General features: G+C 42.8%; 1 protein-coding gene across 6 annotated transcripts in view; it reads right to left on the bottom strand.

Moving 5' to 3' along the window:
* Positions 1-14,758, bottom strand: part of FAM13C (family with sequence similarity 13 member C) — a 136,217-nt gene extending 121,459 nt beyond the window's left edge. For 2 of the 6 annotated variants that reach the window (XM_060034959.1, XM_060034960.1), the window contains exons 1-3: positions 14,271-14,391; positions 7,798-7,854; positions 4,148-4,343 (exon numbers count right to left, since the gene is read on the bottom strand). In XM_060034959.1, the coding sequence (XP_059890942.1) occupies positions 4,148-4,343; positions 7,798-7,854; positions 14,271-14,332 (315 nt within the window). In that variant the 5' untranslated portion in view covers positions 14,333-14,391. Of the gene's footprint in view, positions 1-4,147; positions 4,344-7,797; positions 7,855-13,618; positions 13,741-14,270; positions 14,392-14,446 lie in introns of those variants that run through there. The other 4 variants (XM_060034961.1, XM_060034963.1, XM_060034962.1 and 1 more) reach the window with 4 other exon arrangements.
* Between the last annotated feature and the right edge of the window lie 2,765 nt (positions 14,759-17,523).

Raw genomic sequence — 17,523 nt, 5'->3', positions numbered from 1 at the left:
ATGTTTCTCCTTGGGTTTATCCTGTATGGGACTCTCTGCGCTTCCTGGACTTGGGTGGCTATTTCCTTTCCCATGTTAGGGAAGTTTTCGACTATAATGTTGCAAATATTTTCTTGGGTCCTTTCTCTCTGTCTTCTTCTGGGACCCCTATAACGCAAATGTTGTTGCGTTTAATGTTGTCCCAGAGGTCTCTTAGGCTGTCTTCATTTCTTTTCATTCTTTTTTCTTTATTCTGTTCCACAGAAGTGAATTCCACCATTCTGTCTTCCAGGTCACTTATCCATTCTTCTGCCTGTTACTCTGCTACTTATTCCTTCTAGGGTAGTTTTCACTTCAGTTATTGTGTTGTTCATCTCTGTTTGTTTGTTCTTTAATTCTTCTAGATCTTTGTTAAACATTTCTTGTATCTTCTCGATCTTTGCCTCCATTATTTTTCCAAGGTCCTGGATCATCTTCGCTATCATTATTCTGAATTCTTCTTCTGGAAGATTGCCCATCTCCATTTCATGTAGTTGTTTTTCTGGGGTTTTATCTTGTTCCTTCATCTGGTACATAGCCCTCTGTCTTTTCATCTTGTCTATCTATCTGTGAATGTGGATTTTGTTCCACAGGCTGCAGGATTATAGTTCTTCTTGCTTCTGCTGTCTACCTTCTGGTAGATGAGGCTATCTAAGAGGCTTGTGCAAGTTTCCTGATGGGAGGAACTGGTGGTGGGAAGAGCCGGCTGTTGCTCTGGTGGGCAGAGCTCAGTAAATCTTCAATATGCTTGTCTGCTGATGGGTGGGGCTGGGTTCCCTCCCTGTTGGGTGTTTGGTGTGAGGCGACCCAACACTGGAGCGTACCCTGGCTCTTTGGTGAGGCTAATGATGGACTATGGGAGGGCTCATGCCAAGGAGTACTTCCCAGAACTTCTGCCAGCAGTGTCCCTGTCCTCACAGTGAGGCACAGCCACGCCTCCCTCCCCCCTAGCAGAAGACCCTCCAAAACTAGCAGGTAGGTCTGGTTCTGTCTCCTATGGGGTCACTGCTCCTTCCCCTGAGTCCCAATGCACACACTACTTTGTGTGTGCCCTCCAAGAGTGGAGTCTCTGTTTCCCCCAGTCCTGTCAATGTCCTGCAATCGAATCACGCTAGCTTTCAAAGTCTGATTCTCTAGGAATTCCTCCTCCCGTTGTTGGACCCCCAGGTTTCGAAGCCTGACATGGGGCTGAGAACCTTCACTCCAGTGGGTGGACTTCTGTGGTATGTGTTCTCCAGTTTGTGAGTCACCCATCCAGCAGTTACGGAATTTGATTTTATTGTGATTGTGTCCCTCCTACCATGTCACTGTAGCTTCTCCTTTGTCTTTGGATGTAGGGTATCTTTTTGGTGAGTTTCAGTGTCTTCCTGTCGATGACTGTTCAGCAGCTGTGATTCCAGTGTTCTCGAAAGAGGGAGTGAGAGCACGTCCTTCTACTCTGCCATCTTGAACCAATCTCTCTATATGCTCTTTTGAAATGTGACTTTTTATAACTGAATAAAGATATAATGCTTCCATTTTACGGAAATATATGTATGTACCATTTTACAAAATATTTATATATGTGATTGTATACGTGTGTGTGTGTGTGTGTGTGTGTGTGTGTATATATATATATATATATATATAAACAGTTTTGAGTCATTCACTGAATAATACTGAGTGACTGAGTGTCGGAGATCCAAAGGTGGACAAGAAAGACTGACTCACTGACCTCAAGGAACCTAAGTCCTAGTGGAGCTAACATTCACTCAAACAATGTTTGTCTAGCTTATGTGACCAACATCACAAAGCTTTAAGGCAGAGAAGAAAAACATACTTATAAAATTCTCTCCAAAGTAATCTTTTCTCAATAACTAATTACTGCTTAGCAACACAATATATGACCAAAGGAAAAAAATTCCAGAGTGAAATAAAAGGTTTTGTATAAAAAGGGGTAAGTAAATCACCAGAATCATACTTGGAAGTTCTGGGTACCTCTTGTTAGAAATATTGTGCTTTTATGTAAAAGACATTCCACTCAAGTTCTTCCAAATCTGACTAAAGAGGTTATGTAATCCCTCTGAGCCTTCGTTTTCCCATTTGTACAAAAAGATAATAATAACCATTCCATGGGATTGTCGTAAACATGGTACATACCTGGAGCACAGTAAATGCTTAAATAAGTGTCAGCTGACTTTATTAATAATATTATTTATAGATGCTCAGTTCTTTTTTTGTTTTGTTTTGTTTTGTTTTTTGCGGTACGCGGGCCTCTCACCGCTGTGGCCTCTCCCGCCAGAGCACAGGCTCCGGACGCACAGGCCCAGCGGCCATGGCTCATGGGCCTAGCTGCTCCGCAGGATGTGGGATCCTCCCGGACCGGGGCACGAACCTGTGTCCCCCGCACCGGCAGGCGGACTCCCAACCACTGTGTCACCAGGGAAGCCCTAGATGCTCAGTTCTTGATCAGTACTCAACCACTGTCAATTATATCTCTCCAAAGAAAATGGGAAGAATGAAATCTGTTTCAAATTTCTCCAAAATATGGAAGACCTAAAATGATATTATCGAAGTTCTCTTAGTCATTACGGGGAAAACAATCTCATTGTGTACACTGGGATGTTTGGAATGAGCTGGAAATTTTACGTGCAGTCTTGGATTCCAATGCTGTATTATCTGCAAAGACTGTACAAGCACCTCACTCTCCTGGAATCTTCCTGTGCATGAGCAACGTGTTGGAAATCACATGCCCCATTAGCACCTTATTACAAGTGACGACTGCGTAATTTCTCTGAGGCCAGACTAAAGGATGACAAGAAAGAGGGCATTCTAGGAGAGACGGCTGGTCACCCAAAGCCCACAATGTCACAGGTGACCTTTAGTAGGAGATTCAAGGTCAGAGTCTCTCCAGACCCAGTCAGACTCTGCAGGCAGCCCTTTGGGTACCTGTGTCCTCCCCAGCACCAGACTCTCTAATCAAACAAGTGTTGGGTACACTCAGTAATAGGCAGGGTCTCAAGTTAATCATAACTCAAATGATATTTCACACTTAGCCTCTCTCTACAATTCAACTCAGTTTCAGAAAATTACAACAGAACTTCATAAATGCTCACAGCATTTCATCTCACTGCAAAATTAACTGACTAAATAAGAGGTCACAATGCCAAAAAAGAAATGAGATAAAAAACACAAGGCAAATAAGAAAATTACAAGGTCAAATAAACTGCCCAGCCCAAGTTGTTTTAGCAGGAAGATCACCTGGTGCCCATTGGCAAAGTTGGACTGGACTTCAAGTTATTAGATAATTAACGTATTACACTGAGAGCCTCCCACATTATTTTTAAAGTTAACAGTTAGGTGTTAACAAAAAAGCAAAGGTCACATTAATGAAGCACCTATGTCCCCAAAACTGTGTTAGGTGCATTACAAGTATCTTAATGCTGGGACCATTAACCTCCTAGTAAGATTAAAATGGATTACATTCGTTTCATCTCTTTTAAAAGCACCATAAATTATTTGAGGAGTATTTAAGAGTTTTAAAAATCACATTCTTTGATACATCCCTCTACGACTAGAAAAGTAAAATAAATAATTGTGTATAAAATGTATTACTTGAATCAAGTTGGAAAGATGCTTCATTCATACACTTAAATACTTATCTACCTCAAAGAACCAGATTCTACACACACGTACAATCATGCACATACACGCTTGAGTGTTTTTCCAAAGCCACTAAACTGAAACCTAAGAAGAATGGCTCTGTATAACCCTGGGACTTCTGATTTGCTGAGAAGAGGCTCCAAGTTTGGGGCCAGAGTTACACACCCTAGATAAGTGAAGCTCATTGGAAATCCTCCTCCACCCTCCCCCACAAAGGACGCCGCAGCTCCCCTAAATCAATGTCAAAGTCCGGCATTTAAGAGTATCAGTTTGAAAGGGCGCTAAACGAGCAGCCTGCCCAGCGCACTCCTCTATTAACCCACGGGAGGGGCGCACGCACGCGTCCCAGGTCGCAGGTGCGCGATGGCAAGTCACGCTAATCTCCGCCTGCAAAATAACGTGCTCAGACCATCACCGTCACCGGAATGGTGCTCTCGCCAGAGGAGCACCTGTCTTGGCCAAGGTCTGAGGAGGTGGGGCCTGCTACCTGACTTTCTCCGTGGCTCCTCCCGTTCTCGGCCTTGAAGATGGACTTGGGCTTCCGGGACTTGAAGTTGCCCATGCTGGGTCGCAGCACGTCCAGCCTCGCGGGCTGCTCTACATGCTGCGGCGGCTCGCGGGACGGCACGGGCTCCTCTAGCGGAGCCCCGGCATCGGGATAATTTTCTTTATCGTCTTCATCTCTAGAACAGGAAAGACCCAATTTAGAAAGCACCCATTTTGTAGAAGGTGGACATGCTGGCAACAGGGAAGACCAGATCAACAGGCTTATTAGAAGGATGAACTAAGGTATCTACCATGATTATTTTTGTAATCTGGTCAGTTAATAAACAGTGACTGCTTTCAAATTGAAAACAAAAACAAAAAAAGTCTAATAATCCGCCCTGGGAAAGAGAGGCTGGTGACACTCACTGCAGCTCATTTACACGGTACCTAGCAAACTTTTTAGTGTAGGCTGCTTCAGAAGAACTGAATGTCACTTTTTAGATCACACCACATTCCCTTCCCATCTTTGCTAGTGGATACATACTTTCTGTAGTTGTAGCTTTGCACATACTATCATACTTGTTTTTCATTTTTCACTTCAAGATAGTTTCACATATGTCATGTTTTTCTCTCACCAATAATAATGTGAGATATTCCAGTTAGCTATTGTCATTACTACATTATAGATTAACACTCTAAACCCCAGAGATTAAATAAAGGGCTAATTCACCCAGACCTGGAGTGGTCAGGTGGGTCCCCAGTCTCTCATGCATGTGTCCTTAGTTCAAGGCATGATGTTTCCTCCTCACTGGCAAGTCTCTAACCATCTCCTTACAACTTGCAGACGCATTTAAAAGTCTAACTGGGGTCTATTTTAATAGAATACATACTACCTCAATAGAATTAAGACAAGAGCCAAGTTCTACCCAGCCAAGCCATCTATCTGAACAACCCTCTCAACGCAAAGCCAGAGATCCCAGTATCTGGGTCCTGAGGGTGTGAACGGCTGGAGAAGACTGACCTGGCTGGCGTTACCTCCACACACTCAGCGCTGGGAGGGCAGTGTTCATTTTCACGCATCAATCAAATTCAACACAGCATCGCCCTCCCCCTTCAATTGCCTCAAAAACAGTGACATAATAACACTCTTATTTGAAGTCATTTGTCCCTCTTAAATCTAGATGCATTTTATTTTCTTATTTTGCTAAGAATTCAGCAACTACCATAGCCAGATGAAGCATTCCCTTTATACGATCAATATGATTGTCCTTAACCCATTAGCAATCATTCACTACTAGATCATGCAATTCTGTAGGACTGGCCACTTCCCCCAGGTGGTGTTTTTCCCTCCTGTGCCCTGACCAGCAGTACCCATAAAAGAGATTTTGGCAAGGTCAGCTAGCAAGCAATTCCTCATGGCTCAAGGATACATAAAGCCAAGAGACAAGAACAGCAAAAGAAAGATTTCTATGTCGACTGCTCAGGATGCCTTTTTACAAATAGAAGATTAAACTCACTAAGCTGATATCAGGAAGATGAGCTCCAGTTAGTCTCTGGGATAAGAGCAAAGAAAACATTGGGCCAGGATGTCTGGAGCATGGCCGAGGTGCATGTCGTTGGACAAGATGTGGAAATAAAATGATGTGAAAGAGTTAAACTTAAGCCTCAGGACAAACTTAGTATCTGGTAAAGGAAAACCCAACGGGTGAAATAATTCTTCATGATAGTAACTGAAAACACAAACAACAAAACAACGTCAGTGACACTGGTTAATATTCTCCCTTAAGATCTGTAATTAAAAAAAAATTGTATGTCACTAATGGGTTTGGAAACCAGTATCACACCATGAGTTGGAACTACACTAGTTCATTTGAAATGCATGCCTCTCACTAGTGACAAATACTACTCATCCGCACACCCTATGCTCCTGGGTGAGCAACGGAAGAAGCAACAGCGACCTCTACCATAGCCTAAGTGTTCCTCATTCGAGGAGGATTCTAGCGCACTCAAGAATAAAAATGACTTTTCAAATCTAAAACGACGCTTTTGATAGACTCCTTCCTAAAATAATACCTGAATTTTGTTTTACATATCATAGTTTCAAGGTGCCCAAAAGCTATAAATGTCATCCTTGACTTGAAAAACGGGGCAAAAAGCATCTTTATCTCATTACACAAATATAAAACCTAAATAGAAAAGTCATCTTTAGAAATACATTTCCAACCTATCACTGGTTCCTCAGAATCCCCAAAACAGAATATAGGTGACGTAATTTACGTCACCGCTTACTGGAATCAGTCATAACTGAGAACGAGCACGGTGTTCTGAAAAGAACAAGAGTCCAAAATATCCTCCTACTTGTTAGAAATGCAGCCGGAGCCACACCACCTCACCTCTGTGACCCTCATCCAGAAGATGCCGGCATCTCTACGTGACAGAGGCAGTACGGTCTCTGTGAAATGCCTACCAAAGAAAGTTGGCTCAAGACCACAATCCAATAAATGGGGGCTACTCTCACTTGGGGCCTTGGGCGAGTGGTTATTTGCAAAGAAAAAACTGAAGGTTATGTTTAGTCTTCCCAATACCTCCAGGATAAATTCCAAACTCCTTAGCAGGGTATATAAACCCTTTGTAATCAGGTCTTTGTTTATCTCTGGAACTTTATTTCTTACCACTCCTGGCATCCTCAGCTCTCAGGGTTCCTGCCATCCTGAACTGCTTGCTATACCTTCAAGTTGAATTATTTTCTCTGCCCTCTGTTGGCTTACCAGTAAGTTGCTCCCTCTGCTTGGTTTTTCGGCCTTATATTCCACCAAAAAAAAGAGTCATGTGACATGTGGAGTTTTCTTCAGGAATCCATCCCAGAAACCTCACTGGGCTATTTGGTCACTCTAAGTGAATCCTCTGTTTCCCGCTAGTAAAACAGCACTTAATGCACTGCAGCATCATCATCTATATTCTGGCCTATCTCCTCCAGTGAACTGAATTCCTGGGAGCAGGGATTGGTTTGAATTTCTCCATCCCGTATCTCCACTGGTTTCTGGCACACAAAAATGTATGAAACAAAGGCCTTCAACAAATGTCTGTTACCCAACAAGTGTCACACAGACCAGTGTCCAAATGCTGCCTCATAGCGGCTGTGTTACCTTGGATGAGCTATAATCCCTCTGAGCCTCAGTTTCTCCATCTAGGATGAGGAGGGAAACATCAGCTTCCTTTCAGTTGTTTAGATGAAATAATAAAATGCATGTGAAAGTGCTGGAGTGAAGCAAATGTAGAAGAAATGGTTAACCTGAAGGTTCTGCCATCATACCGTGAACCCGGTGATGACCAAGATCCAGACACTCAATGCCACGTTTGGTGAATAAACCTAGAAGCTCTTCCTTAAGGTCTATGATGGGAACAGATGTGCTAATCAATGTTGAATTCAATAGGCATTTACTGAGCATTCTCCATAGAAAAGGCACCGTCCTGCGTGCTAAGGGGGGTATACAAAGTGGACAAGACAAAACTTCCTTCAACAGCTGATAATCTATTAGAAGAAACAGAACATGAGAACAAAGTATTAGAATTCAAAGAAGAGACTTAAGATACCAGACCCAGATGGTTTCTGTCCTTCATAATTAAGAACCAAGCAATGGTGAGTCCTACCTGAGACTAGAGCAGTCAGTCTGATCTTCATGCAGAGAGACCGTGTCTTCGTCACACCTGGAGAGAGGAGATAAAACCACATCAGATCCAACTGTCTGCTGCAGCAGAAGCAGCAACAGTCTAAAATTATCTGACGATTAGCACAGGAAACTAAAAAATGGAACAATCTTTACCACTCTCACTCAAGCCAGCGTCAATTCCCCAATGTCTACCAGGTAATGATACCAATGTTGTCATACCATGTGAGCTTAAACGCTTAGAACCAGAGGTAACACTCCTTTTTCGTCCACTACTCCCCATCACCTAAGCAAACAAGATCTTAGCAAGAACCTAAGTGTTCACAGCACTTGAGGGAACATCTGACACCAACACTGGTGGATTCCTGTTGGCTCAAAAGAGACTCCGCTACATGCCTCTTGGCATTTCTTCTGCCTCAAAGCAGTCCCAAACCACACCAGCTGCCCTTTGGCTCACTCCATTGGCCTCCAGACTTTCTTGACATCCTTCCTTTTCACAAAATTTCTGAAATAACCTCGTGAAAAATTCTTGGCTCTTCCATATTCAAAACTCTCCAGTGTTCCACACTGCCTAAGTGCCTCTGGAGGAGGACCATTCTCTCACTCTAGTGTATGAGGGAGCCTTCGTTCCTATTCTCAGCCCTTCCCACTCCGCCTCACCCCACACCACTCCAGCCTGGAATGCTTTTTTCCATCTTCAACTCCTACTCAGCCTTCACTGCTCCAGCCTCACAAGCCCTGTGAACTTTCCTCGCCACATTCACCCACGTGCCATGTTCCCATTTTAACCTTAGTACAGAACGGTTTACTCTTCATTCTGAGGTTTTAGTAACCAACTAGATCTTGCCTAGCACTGTTATGTAATTCCTTTGTACCTCTGAGATCTTTTAAATTAGCTGTTAATTCCATGAAAAGAAATAACCATCATTTCTTTTTCTAGATACACTGCCACAGTGCCTACAATGTTACCCCAGAGTAGACACTCAATAAATACTTGAATCAAATCATTAACTCGGGCCCCTCAGCAAGTCTGTTCCCTGGAATAATTGAACAAGCATTTATTGAGCACTTGCTGCCTTCCAAGTACTGCCTTAGGCATTGGAGCTGTGCTTCTCAAACTTTTTGGGATTCACGATTGATCAGTTGGTTTTCTATTTCCAATCCACTGTGGAGAGATAATTTGGTAAAAAGGTCGCAGGAATATCAAATTGCTATAAAAGTTATTAAAGGCATACTCCCTATTTCTGTACTGTTCTTGTCTCAGACAAGTTACAATTTGTGAACAACACTTTGAGTAGCACTACTGCTAAAGGACAGAAAGTTGAGAAAGACCTAGACCCTGCTCTGACAGAGTCCCAATGTAATGAGTAGACATAAATAAATAAATATCTACATACATAGATATAACCATAATACAGTATTTATACTACATGAAATCTTTTAGAAATTTAAAATATTCCTTACCAGCAGTGGTGTATAATTTACCCACAAAACAAACTGATGAAAGCTTCAGTCCTCTTCCCTTACTATCCCTTTTAAATTATGGTTTTGTAATGAATTAAACAAAGGCTCTAACCTAACAGACTCTAACCCTCTTTACCTGCTGGCAGCTGGGGAAAAAAAATGCATCGACTTAACAAATGCTCTCCTTAACAAAATGAACTCAATTTCCTTGCTTTCCCATTTTTTTTTTTTTGACTCTCAATAACGCACTTTGTCCACCTCATGGAAAACAACAATTAAATTCCTAAACGTTGTCTTGTTCTCCTCCATTAGAGGCATTTACTGTAATAGATCGTCGGAGCTGTATAATGAATAAAAATGTTTCCCAATAAAAACAACCTAGCTAAGTAGAAAAGCCAATGAAGAACAGAAATCTAGAATTGTTGCTTCCAAAGAACTAGGGTTCAAACAGAGTTTCAACCTTACAGCTCAACAATACCTATTGTTTGGGAATTTGGCAAGAACTATTTTTTCTCCTCCTCATTTGATTTATTAATTTTTCTTCCCAAAGTACAATTAGTTAAAAATAAGAAATCGGCACCAGAACATACAAAGTTGCAGATGCTTTCTGAAATCTGAAGCCAGACCTAATTAGCTGATCCGATTTTAAGGACTACTGAACAACTCCAGTCATCACTCAAGAAAACACAATTCCTAGCTTGCAGACATAGCGATGAAATAGATCTCCTTATGGCTTCCGTGGCACACATATGCAAGCTCTTTTAGTTCAATTTCCATTTGCTTTGATGAAGACCATCAAGCTCTACTCAATTAACATCTTTCTGATTGTTCTACTGATTCCTCACCCAGGAGCCCCCGGCAAAGGCACAATACTGGCCCAATTATAAAACTGGATTCCACACTGGGAACCCATATCCAAATATTCCTACTCCTGGAAAAAAAATCAACTCAGATCAAGTGTCCAACTGGTCTTGGGCATGAGATTCTCTTCCTACATGTTATTCCAATAAAAGAATTTAAAGACCAACCCTTTAATGATGTTCTTTGTAAATTATCAAAACCAGGCATCTTCTAGTACAAACTTTTTCAAACTATAAATTGTGACCTATTAGGAGGTCCTGATATTAGAGAGCAGCTACTGGCATTTTGTTGTTACTATTGGTAGAGAAACAGAATAGAAAATGTCAGTATAGTGAGGGTTAAGTGTTATTTCACGAAACTTGTTTAAATAAACCATATCTATACATTTGTGCTGGACTGCAACATAAAATGTGTTTATTGTTGTTCACAGTAAAAAATGTGAAGACACCTCTATTAACTGACTTCCTTTGAGGTTCTCATCAACTAGATTCTAAGTTCCCAGAGTTCTTAATTTGTTGTTGCCCAGACAATACATGGATAATTTGTCCTTGCCCTCATTTCTTTGTGAAATGCTCAGGGTCGTAACTCTTCTATTTGGACTTTTGCTTCCTCTATCAACCACAAACAAGAAAAAGTTAGATGGTACTTTATAGTTCACCTTCTCTTTCATATGATCTCAATTAAGCCTGACAATGGTGTAAATTACCTTCACACAGGGGCTGAGGAATTTCCCAGGATTCCGAGGCGTAAAGCAGTGATGCCTGTGTCACTTCTGCTCCACCACACTAAGCCCACTGAACAGTCTCTTCAGTCTACGTTCCCAGGGGTTCACAAGAGAGAGAAAGACTTGTTTCTTAGGATAATGGTGGAGTAAGAAGTACCCATGAGAGGTTCTCTTTTTTGTCTTGAGGTAAATAAGAAGAGAGATCTCAGTCTGGTGAGTAGATAAACTGTAGTTGTACCCGGAAGGGGACTTCTATTCCCTGCAGTACCATGTCCCTTGAAGGCACAGTTGCAGGGGTATAGCCTGCAATCCTGTGGGATTTCTCAAAGTGTGTCTGATTAAAATACAGGTTCCACTATATGCAATATCCTGGGATAAACCATAATGGAAAAGAATATAAAAAAGAATGTGTATATGTGTGTGTGTGTGTGTGTGTGTGTGTGTATAACTGAATCACTCTGCTGTACAGCAGAAATTAACACAACACTGTAAATCAACTATACTTCAATTTTTAAAAATAAATTAATTTAAAAAATGGAAAAAAAAATAGCAAGTTCCAGCCTCATCCCCACCCGCAGCCCCACTAGATCAACTCTCTGGGGGTGGAGCCCAGGAATGCGAGTTTTTCTGCCCTCTCCCCACATAACTAGTATGCTTCTGAACAGTTCAACACTGACCTAAAGGTTTAAAAACCCAGACCAGCAAGTGGGCTGACTCCAACATAATCACCCACTTCTAGGTTCCCACTTGGGAATAAAGCCTGGGAAGCTGGATTTTTCACAAGCCCCCATTCCCTTCCCCAGCTGATACTGATAATCAGTTGGTTTTGAGAATTACTGTGGTTTTGAGAATTACTGCTTTGCATGATAACTAATTTGTTGCAGAATTCATTGCTGGGCAGGCTTCATTTCAAATAACAGGTTAGCCAGGGCAACAGAGGAAATGACCATGGAAAAATAACAGATGAAAGGGCGCTGCAGATACAGAAGAGAAGGCCAAGGCCAAGGCCATTCTGCTCTCAGAAGAATTTGGGTAGCAAAAGAAATTGAACTGGTCCAGAGCTGCACAGACAGGGCCAGGCATGGGAGAAACTGAGAAAAGCATAAAATACATCCCTGAGTCCCTCCCAATTCCCCTTCACCTTGACTCTTATAAGACCCCCAGCTGGCAAAGCAGAACCCTCTTAGGCTAGACTAGCTGCTAACATAATTTATATTAAAGTATTAATGACAATTTGAATCCACCTCCCAGGGGCACAGACTTTTTAATTTCCATTTTAATAAGGGTCACCACCAGAGTTCTTCATCCAAAAACAAAATCATCTCTAGGTAGAATTTCAGGCACTAAAAAAGATAAGTACATGTGGGTAGGAGGAAGTAGGAGTGAGGTGGGGATAGGAGAAAGGGGACGTTTTCTCGTATCTAAAACATGTAAGAGAGGCAAGCGCCTCCTCTGTGCATGCCGAGACCAGACGTGAACATTTACTGATTACATGCTACTTCTTTGTCTCAGTGTAGTGCATCCTGGTCCTGCTGACTTTAGGGTCATGCCCAGAGAACCACGGAAAACGGTTCATATTACTGAGGGGAGGAGAAAATACTATATTAGAGGATGACTAGCTTTAAATGACCCTCGTCTGTACTGTTACACCTATGAAGATTTGGTATGCTTCAAATGTTCTCCTCGGGTTTTTAGATTAGCCAGATGGCATCCCCATTGTCACTCAGTGCCTTTTAAAATAAATCACTGTCACTTCTGTGAAAACAACAACAGGACCTTATGCAATCAGAACTCCTTGGGGAGTGTCCAAAGACAAGGTACCAGACTTTCCCCAGCATTTAACTATAAAGCCAATTTTTAAAATACTGTCCATGTGAAATCTAGAATTAAGTGACTCCATTTTGAAGCTGCGATGCCTATGGCTGACTCTGGGGATTCAGCCACACAGGGGTCCTGAGAATCAGGCCCAGAAAGCATCTGGTGCTGTAAGCACAGCACAAGGAGGAAAGCAATACCTGTGCACCTGAACCAGGGAGTCACAGCCTCATCTTTGGCCTGCATGCTTTGGCCTGCATCTCTCCCCACTCTTAGGCTTTTAGAAAAGCAAAGCTGTAGCACCATTACCAAGCAGTCTCATTAAGGGGACACAGCAGGTCCCAATGAGTATTCTACATTGGATCTTCTAAAATCAACCCTGGGCCTTTTTTTTTAAAAAAAAAGTAACTAAACTTAAGTGAGCCCAAAGCTCAACACTGAGAGCAGCACATCCAAACAGAGAAACAAAGGAATGTGAAAAACAAGAGGGCCCGGGAAGCCCTGCAGCCCTCATCACCCAGTCATCGTGACAGTGACTTGAAACTCACATAATTTATTTGCCTTTTAGGGAACTTTAGAAAATAACTCCCAAGTTACCGGGACTTCTGTATCAAACTTTTTTTGATGCAGCGTTTTTAAATGTAGTTGAGTATACAACCTTATACCCCCTTTTTCCTGAAAAAATGTTTAGAGTGACTTCTATCGTAAGGTCCCGGAAGTAAACATAATGAGTTAGCCTAGAGAAAGACTACTAAATAAAATACAGACATTTCATACATATATGGATATATGTAAATTATATATCAGTGACATATAGTATTAGCATAATATACTACCTGTTAATTTTTAACATATACATATAACAGTATTAGAAAAACATATTAAGGAAGGGATGACAAGAATTAAAACCACAAACTATAAATATCTAATAAAAAAATACCATGCATGCTGGCCTTGAGTAAAATATTCACTCCTTCATTCCATGTTTGAACGGTGTTAGTCGTCCCAATCGAAAGCTTTAACCATGAGACTAGATAACGCATTCCTCCTATAGCCAGATCTCTGAGGGCAGAAGACAAAATTGACAAAGGGCATGCAAGAAAAGTTTACTCTACTGTGTCTTAAAAGTCTGTACACAGCAGAGGGTGAGACTAAGTTTAGCCTATTTATCACATGCTGGAATCCAACTCATTTCACATCCATCTCCTATTTGCCGTAAATGTACACAGCATGCTCCATGAAAACAGACACCAGCGTTGGCAAAATACAACAAAGCTCTCCTACTGGCATGTCAGAGAGATTTATTTTTTTAAAAAATCTGAACTCCAAGAACACGTATTTTGGAGCACTGAGCTCCCGCAGGCCATCAGTTTGTTTTAATCACTCTCCCGTAGTTGCTAAAAGACTGATTTCAACCTGTAAAGATTTCTGGGCCCCATCGGTCCCCACATCTCGCGGTCTTCACAACCCCAGATTACAGGAGACAATGCATCTAGTACCCAGAGCGGCTGGAAACGGTAGAGGATACCTTCCCGATAGTTGCTTCCTGAGAAAGGCATGCAAATCTTATTTTAGTGACGAAAAGCACTTACTCTGTTACAGCGGTGCTGCTGAAGGAATTATCCTGAAGGCTGAAACAGAAACAAGAAAACATCAGCCAAGTCCGGCCGGGGAGCCGTCTCCCTGATTGCTCTCCGGGAGTTAGAGCACATACACAAACATGGCATTGCAAGGCAAGTCTCAGGGCTCCCCGGCACACTCGCTCTACCTTGGGCTGCTGTCTGCACATGCTCGTAACGACACCCCCAGCAGGGGCCCGGCCGCACGGGCGAACCACAAAGCCCGGCAGCCCGCGAGGCTGCGGGGACAGAGCTGGGCGGGGCGCGGCGGCGGGGCCGGGACCCCGGGACCCCGGGACCCCCTCGAGGAGCACCTGGAGCGTGACCGCACGACCCCAATCTCGCCAGCCGAGCGCCGAGTTTAATCCGGGCCTCCCGGTACCCGCCACCCCCGGGAAAGCCTGACTGTTTCTGCCTAGGTGCTGAAATCCGCGGGCGACTTGCTTTCTTCCAGACGTCTCCTACCAGTTTTACAGAGCTACCTCCCTCTAGGGATGGAGGCTCGCAGAGATTCAGAAACCGTTCAGAAAAAGCTGGAAGGGAACGAGAAGGGGGAGGGAAACATAGCTGCTGTTTTGGGGGTGTGGATGTGTGGGTGTGTGTTTATTGCCCAGGAAAAAGAAAAGCCTCTGAAAGAGGGCTAGCTGCATCACACCAGATCTGTCTGCACTCTGTTATTTCAGTCCCGAAGAGGAAGCGCCCAGCCCCGGACTGCAGAGCTGTGAATGAGCCCACGCAGGGCGGGTGAAGAATTTGTTCCAGGCATTAGCTGGTGACTGGGTGGGGGGACCGTGAGCGAGAGGGGGTTTCCTCTGCAAGAGCAGCCCGCCCGAGCTCCACTCCCAACCACCTTTACAAAAGATGAGAGAGCAAATGCACCCACGCTACCGCCTTTAAATAAAGGCAGCCTTGCTGGGGGAGGGGAAGGCTGTTAGCCCCTACTTGCTTCGTTACCCTGGAGATGTTTGTCCTGAACTCTTTCCATCGTTAATTTCTCCTGCCCGTTGACCTTGATATAGAGTGAACAGTCACCTGGGAAAGATGCTTATTTTGAATTCCGAATTAAGAAGATTCCCCATTCCCTTCTTTTAACTTCTCCACTCCCAGAAGCAGCTGAGATGGTTTTTGGTCAAAATTATATCAGACGGTGAGTTAAACGATAGCAAAAAATTTCAAAATTTCATTTTCAGGTTATCAGAAAAATTACTCAAAACTTGGTACTAAGGGGAAAGAGCGAGACCTTTCAGTGTCACGAGACATTTTTCACAGGTCCACCCAAGGACTGCTTAATTCTCTAAAAAAAAAATGGACTTGTGTTTGACATGCTATTCACTCGTAAGTTCGATTCCTGACACGGTGGAGTTACGTGTTAACATCGTACATTTTGTCCAATCTGTCCAGAGGAAAAGATAACCTCAGCATTGATGGTTATATTGTGTTGTGCAGCTTTAACCAATCTTGCATCTAACCTAACAATCTTATACTAACATTCTTTCTAAATGCCTGCAAATGTTCAGATCCTCAAAACGTTCTTGGAACCAAGAGCATCATCATCTTATAGATCCCCTCATTAATCATCATCTCATAGATCCCCTCTTATGGATCCCCTCATTAAAGTTAACAGATCTCTGATATGCCCCTATATTTGTATCAGAGTCATATCTTTAACTTTCAAAGTTATACTCTGAAAAATCAAAATAGAGTTTTCAAAGACCAACAGGTTTCCTTAAGGTCCTTTGCAATTTTCCTTTCCTCTCTCTAAATATTTTTAAAAGTAGCTGAATAAAAGCCTAACACAGGAATTCCCTGGAAATATCACAGGTTTGCTTCCAGACCACCACAATAAAGCAAATGTTGCAATAAAGCTCGTCACACGAATTTTTCGGTTTCCCAGTATGTATAAAAGTTATGTTTAGGGGCTTCCCTGGTGGCGCAGTGGTTGAGAGTCCTCCTGCCAATGCAGGGGACACGGGTTCGTGCCCCGGTCCGGGAAGATCCCACATGCCGCGGAGCGGCTGGGCCCGTGAGCCATGGCCACTGAGCCTGCGCATCCGGAGCCTGTGCTCCGCAACGGGAGAGGCCACAACAGTGACAGACCCGCGTACCACAAAAAAAAAAAAGTTATGTTTACACTATACTGTAGTCTACTAAGTGTGCAATAGCATTATGTCTGAAAAAACAATGTACATATCTTAATTTAAAAATACTTCATTCCTAAAAAATGCTAGCCATCACCTGAGCTTTTAGCAGGTTGTAATCTTTTTGCTGGCGGGGGGAGGGTCTTGCCCCGATGTTGGTGGCTGCCGACTGGTCAGGGTGGTGGTTGCTGAAGGGTGGGAGGCTGTGGTCATTTCTTAAAATAAGACAAGGAAGTCTGCCACGTCAATTTAAGCTTCCATTTCATGAATGATTTCTCTGGAGCATGCAATGCTGTTTGATAGCATTTTCCCCACAACAGAACTTGAAATTGGAGTCCGTCCTCTCAAACCCTGCCACTGTTTTCTCAACCAAGTGTGTGTAGTATTCTAAATCTTTTGCTGCCATTCCAATAATCTTCACAGCATCTTCACCAGGAGTAGATTACATCTCAAGAAACCACTGTCTTTATTAACCATAAGAAGCAACTCTTTCGTTAAAGGTTTATCATGAGATTGCAGCAGTTCAGTCACATCTTCAGGCTCACTTCTAATTCTAGTTCCCTTGCTATTTCCACCATATTTTCAGTTACTGACTCACCACCTGAAGTCTTGAACCCCTCAAAGTCATCCGTGAAGGTTGGAATCAACTTCATCCAACCTGCTGTTAATGTTGGTATTTTGACCTCTTCCCACGAATCACCAATGTTCTTAATGGCATCTAGAATGGTGAATCCTTTCCAGAAGGTTTTCAATTTACTTCGCCCAGATCCGTCAGAGGAATCACAACCTAGGGCAGCTACAGCCTTACGAGATCTATTTCTTAGACAGCAAGGCTTGAAAGTCTGAAGTACTCCTCGATTCATGGGCTGAAGAATGGATGCTGTGTTTTCATTTCCTACAGGAACATCGCCTTTGAATTCACAGCTTGGCTGTTTGGCACAAGAGGCCTATAGCTGTCACATGTCCTCCTCACTAAGTTTAATCATTTCTAGCTTTTGATGCTAGTGAGAGATGTGCAATTCTTCCTTTCACTTGAACACTTGGAGGCAATTGTAGAGTTATTAGCTGGACTAATTTCAATGCTGTTG

The sequence above is a fragment of the Delphinus delphis genome, chromosome 16, assembly GCF_949987515.2.
Source record: "Delphinus delphis chromosome 16, mDelDel1.2, whole genome shotgun sequence".
Lineage (NCBI taxonomy): Eukaryota > Metazoa > Chordata > Mammalia > Artiodactyla > Delphinidae > Delphinus > Delphinus delphis.
Note: the sequence above shows the minus strand (reverse complement) of the source record. Positions and strands in the feature narration are given on the sequence as shown.